Source organism: Fulmarus glacialis, unplaced genomic scaffold, assembly GCF_000690835.1.
Source record: "Fulmarus glacialis isolate BGI_N327 unplaced genomic scaffold, ASM69083v1 scaffold19385, whole genome shotgun sequence".
NCBI lineage: Eukaryota > Metazoa > Chordata > Aves > Procellariiformes > Procellariidae > Fulmarus > Fulmarus glacialis.
The window spans coordinates 2,246-7,798 of NW_009212866.1; the positions used below are offsets into that span (position 1 = coordinate 2,246).

Genomic DNA, 5,553 nt, shown 5'->3' on the forward strand with positions numbered 1-5,553 from the left:
GGCAGGAACCAGACACTCATTCCCGTGCAGCTCCCCATGCCTGCATGATGCGTGGTGAAATGAGGGGGAAGCAGCCCAACCCTGGCCTCGTATTCCTGATGAGTGTCCTCTTTCCAAGGCGTGAGCGGTGACTAAGTGGTGCGTAATTTACCTTGTGGGCAAATTTCATTCTCTGCTATCGCATTTCACTTGCGCGCCTCTAACTGCCCTCAGCCAGGAAGAGCAATGCTGCCAGTATTTGGTACCAATGGCAAACTGCCTGGCAGAGCTTCCCAGGTGGTTGTTACTGATGCATTCCACCAGCTGAAAGAATTCCTGTTATTGTTGTCGTCATCTCCATTTGCTAATTTAATTAAAATATCCGCTCTAGAACCTGAAATGAGATTAAGTTCCTATTACACCCGATGCTGTACAAAATTATGATGGATGACGGTTTCCAGCCTGAACAAGCTTATGGGTTAATTATATTGCAGAATGGCTTGTAAAACCTATTTGTTTTGAAAAACTGTATTGACCATTTGCATGTTATTTAGGCTGGTACTTGCTCTCCAGCAGCAGTAATTAACGTGATAGCGTATATTTTAAATAAACAGAGAAAAATTCTGTTCCCAAAGTTGATAATGTTTCCTCAAAAAAAAAAAAAAAAGAAGCTTACTAGCAACTTATTTTCAAAACTTTCTTTGCCTTTCTGTTTACTTTTCAAAGACCATAATATAATTTCATCTGCACTAGTGAAATGAGCTGACATTATTATTTCAAAGCCCAGTCTTTAATTAAGAAGTATGTGCAAATACATAATCTTTCTAACTTCAGCCAGACCATTTTAAAATGATGAAGAGTTGTAAGGCGCATAAAATTAAATGGCAATATTTTATTCAGATAAAGAAATACAAATCTACAGAATGAAATATATTAAAAAGAATAAAATCTGTGGACTTTGAAGTCAGCAACTAGCTCTGATAGAATCCAATAGATTGTAATTTTGAAAATGAGGTCCTTGTTGAGTAATCAATCTTCATCATTTTACAGCTCCTCCTCCTCATCATCATCATCATTTTACAATTCATAATTACCTTCATTGCTTTTTGAAACCATGGAGAAAAAAAAACACACAAAGGGATCCTGACAGAATTTGGCTAGGTAAACCAAACAGACGTCAAAGGCAAGGGGACAGAAGGGGAGTTACAAAGATAAGGAAAACATCACTTAATGATAGTTGCGGAATGCGGTGTCAGAAAATCAGGAAAACGATCTAGCTACTCCCAGTTTTAGCAGCTTTTCCTTCTCACTTGTTTGCTCTGCCACTGTCACTGTACTTATCGTTGGTCTGGGTTCTGCTTTTCCCTCTCTCCATCATTCCAGCCTGCTGTTTAGCCAAAAAGGAGATCTAGCAACAATCACCTGATGTTATGGCGTAGTCCTTATACTGCAGCATAGACAGTGGTAACCCATCAAGAGAATAAGGCTCATCAGCTTCCACAGAAGAAAAGAAAACTATAAAGACGAATTATGCAATGGGACTCAAAAAAGAAGTGGCCAATTGAATACATTCATGGCATGCACCCTCTGTAATCTGTTAAGGGCTGGTAGAAAATATCTCAAAAAACAACTAGAAAGTCAGTGGAAATTCCCTTTCTCTATTGCTTTGGCTGCAGTGCATTCAGAGCAGAAGGTGTCAATGAAAGATGTTGTTAAGATGCCCCTAGGACATGACTCAGTTTGAGACTTGCAGATTTCTACATAGCTAAATGTCTAAACTTCCATTATATGCCTTGCTTAAGCTCGATGCCACACAGATGGGTATCTAGTGCCGTCTTAGATGCCCAGATGTGTCCCACCTGGTTCTCAGCTGCTGCTTCATTGGTGCTGGATGCTAGCCCTGTGTAGACATCATCTCAGGTTCCCTAAGGCACCTTAGGTGGCACTGGGCAAATGATTCATATCCTAAATATCCACTGACTACAGCTGAGTTTAAACAGCCATTCTGGTTGTAGCTGTAATCAGTGCTTAGACATTTACCATAATTATAAACACCTACCCATACTCATTAAATTTAAAAGTCTTAATCTTGAAACTCAGAACACAGTCTAGGTGTTTCAAGATGTACCACAGCTTTCCTATATATTTCTATGGTAATTTGGCACCTGAATTTTCTAAGAATCCGATTCTGCCTTTTACTCATTAGCCTGGTCCCTGGGTTTGGTACCCTTATTATAGAAACTCTACAGCTCTATGCAGTAGGGGGTCAGGTTTTTACCTTCTGCTACAGCATGTGTAGACAGAGGAACAGTAGAAGAAGCCTTGGCTTCTGTCCTAAGAAACAATGAAGATTTATATAGCAAATTGGGGGTATGTCAGGCACTGGGAGAATGAAGTGAGATTGAATGACACTCCAACTACAGGCATAAGGCTTCATAAACGTCTCAGTTTAAAAACACCAACATTTTGTGGTCACTCTCTATTCAGGACATCCCTGAAAATAACACATAAGCCCTCTTTCCCGTTTCCTTCCTCCAGACAGATGCTTTAGCTTCAAATATTTTGAATACCAATATTTTTTCTGACTGGGGTCTTAAGGGTATGGACAAAACCAAAAACGGTTTGAGATAAACAGATGTCAGAACAGATTACAACATCCCAAAGCTGTATCTCATTTGTACTAGTAGAGGAAACTGTTCTTGCCATGCGAAAACCGTAAAGACAAGATAAAAAAGAGGGAAAAGAGTTTTACCATTTAGTTTGTTGCATACATTAAAATATGCAGCTGCTACAACAATCAGTGCATTGTACTGTTTTCCTACAGAATATCTGCTGTGCAATTCCTTTCTTTTGTCCTTACGCATGTAGGGCCTTACTAATTTGACTACTACATTTAGTGAAAAATTGACCACTCTTTTCAGTAGGCTGTGGGGCATCTGCTGGTTTCTTACTATTAGTTACACGCTTTCTGTAGCTGTTTGTTCTCTTAGTGTTTGTCACTCAGAAAATAAGGAGCTGACTATAAGACAGAATGACTTTTTTTAGAAGGCACTAAAAATTTGAACAACCTTCAAACCTAATAATAGTTTTACATACCATTAACAGAAAAAGACAAAATTATTAGAGTTGTTATTTAGCTGCTTGTTAATTTTTTAAAAAGGAGTTACTACTGCTTACTACGATTTTTTTTTTTCTGATAAAATGTTCATAACAGTGAGGTAGAAAGTAACTTTGTTATGAATAGTACAAAATTTTACCGTGCAGCTTGCTGCTGAACAGAGATCTCAACTTATCAGCATCTACAGTTTTAAAATTGGCCTCGTGAAAGCACATAAACATAGCCAAAGAAAACTGAGAACCTACACTGACATTTTTTGCTCAGCCCAAGGATGTAAGCATATGTTATGTCTGTAAGCAGACCTACTCATTTCTTTGGAAACAAGCAAACAAAAGAGCATGCGGAATTTTAGGATTGTCAGGGAAAAGAAGTTAAAAGAACGGAACATAAAGCATCATAATACCTATTGGTATCTGGAGTTGGAGTACCCAGTGCAGTTCCCCCTTCTTCTAACTCCCTTTATGCAGTAGGAGTAGAAAAGATAGGGAGCAAGGCAAAAAGGGTGTTCAGAGGTATGGAGCAGCCACCTTGCGCACACGGATCAAACAGGCAGAGATTCCACGGGTTTCAGTGGACCCTACTGAGGAATCCAGGATTGTATCTCCTATATGTAGCCTTTGGATCAGAGTCATGTCCCCGTGGGCTAGAAAAATAATGTAAAAAATATCAGTATAACCTTGCTTTCTCATCTGCTGTTGGCCACTAGCTTAGGTAGACGTTTGATATCACCTGTAGTTGCATCCTTATGCCTTTCTGTATTTAAAAACTGACATATACCCTATGTAACTTTGTGAATCAGCACCACCCGCTTTGTGTAAAAATTAGACAATTGCCTGTGAAGAAATTCTCTTCAGAAACAGGCAGTGACTATTTCAGGATACCCGAGGAACAGTATGGACAGGGTCCTCTCTGGAGCTGATTACAGCCAATTTTCAGATGCTTGTCAGCGTCACATAACAAATGCAAGACTTTAATAAGGTGTGTGTGCTGGGACAAATGTTGTGGAAGGTGAGTCACAGAATGGCATGTCTATTTAAACTGGGGATCTGCCCAAGGCAGTTGTTTTAAAATAATTAGAAAATAAGAAGAGAAATACTAGCTAAGTGGATGTTGAAGAATATTAATGAGAAATGCTATGATATAGCCTACCGTATTTTCTACAGTGCACATGAAGGGTCTGGTCATTCCTGGTACAAGTCTACTGTAGATGTCCTGGAACAAAAGATCCCATGAGTTAAGACTAGTTTCACAGCTTTCCTGATCCAACGGTGGGAAAATACATAGATCAAGGGATTGCAGGCAGAACTGAAGTAAGCAAACCAAATTAGGATGTCAAACAGAACGGGGTGGGGGGGGAGGGGTAATGAAATCCAGAAGACTCTCTACCATGGTGTCAGTAGTAAAGGGCAACCAGTACAGGAGGTAGACTCCTACAGCTACCCCAAGAGTTTTCGCTGCTTTTCTTCCACTCTTGGATGCTCCTACGTGTAGCTGAGACCCAATACTCCTACTCATGTTGTTTATCATCCTGGCTTACTTGTTAGCCACAGTAAATATTTTTACATACTACCATTATGAGGCAAGGGAGGAAGAATACTGGGAAGTTCAACCACCCCCAGAGCTTGCTGAACAGCAGCTGACGGCTACCAACACAGGGCACATCGTGCAAAAAATGGCCCAGTCCTTCTGCAATTGCTTTAGTGTAGAGGAAGAAAGAGGTATAAGCCATAGGCACTGCCCTCCCCACCCCAATGTAAATGCAGGCCACTCTAACAGTGATCTTGGTGGGGTAGAGCAAAGGGTCACAGACGGCACAGTGCCGATCAATGGAAATGAAACACAGATGAAATACGGAGGTCAAGCAAAAAAGTGTGTCCAGAAAGGTGTGCGGCCTACAGAAGTCATCTCTGAAATACCAGCAGCTCTCTATGGACCGGATGGTGCTGAAGGGCAGCACGGTCAGCCCCAGGAGGAGGTCGGCAAGGACGAGGGAGAGGAGCAGGAGGTTGGTGGGGGTGTGCAGGGCTTTGAAATGGGAAACGACCACAATGACAAGCAGGTTCCCCAGCACCCTGATCAACGTGCCCAAAGCACAGGCCAGATAAACGGTCAGCTGGACCCCGAAGGGGCGTAAGGTCCTGTAGCAGGAGCCGTTCGCCTCGTAGCAAAAGGTGGTGAGCATCCCCTCCTCAGCACTGGGGCCCCGGGCTGAGCTCAGGCCAGCCTGCCCAGCTCCCACTGCCTCCCCTGGCTCTGTCACAAGCCTGGAAAAGGATTCACTTTCCAGCAGAAGTGCCAAATGACTAACCTGTCTAGTAAAAAGACAGGTTAGAAGGAGAGATGTCTTTTAATCAAATATTTTTATTAAAGCCATCAGATAGATTCCATATTTCAAGCAAAAAAATGAGCCTGATTTATCTGTTTTATATCTCTATTGAAATAAAGCAGCTCCAGAT

At 41.4% G+C, this 5,553-nt stretch overlaps 1 protein-coding gene across 1 annotated transcript; it reads right to left on the reverse strand.

Moving 5' to 3' along the window:
• Positions 1-4,278: 4,278 nt before the first annotated feature.
• Positions 4,279-5,279, reverse strand: LOC104076974 (trace amine-associated receptor 5-like). The gene is given in 3 exon segments (XM_009578019.1): positions 4,279-4,443; positions 4,445-4,664; positions 4,666-5,279. Coding segments are annotated over 3 exon segments (999 nt in total).
• Positions 5,280-5,553: the final 274 nt, after the last annotated feature.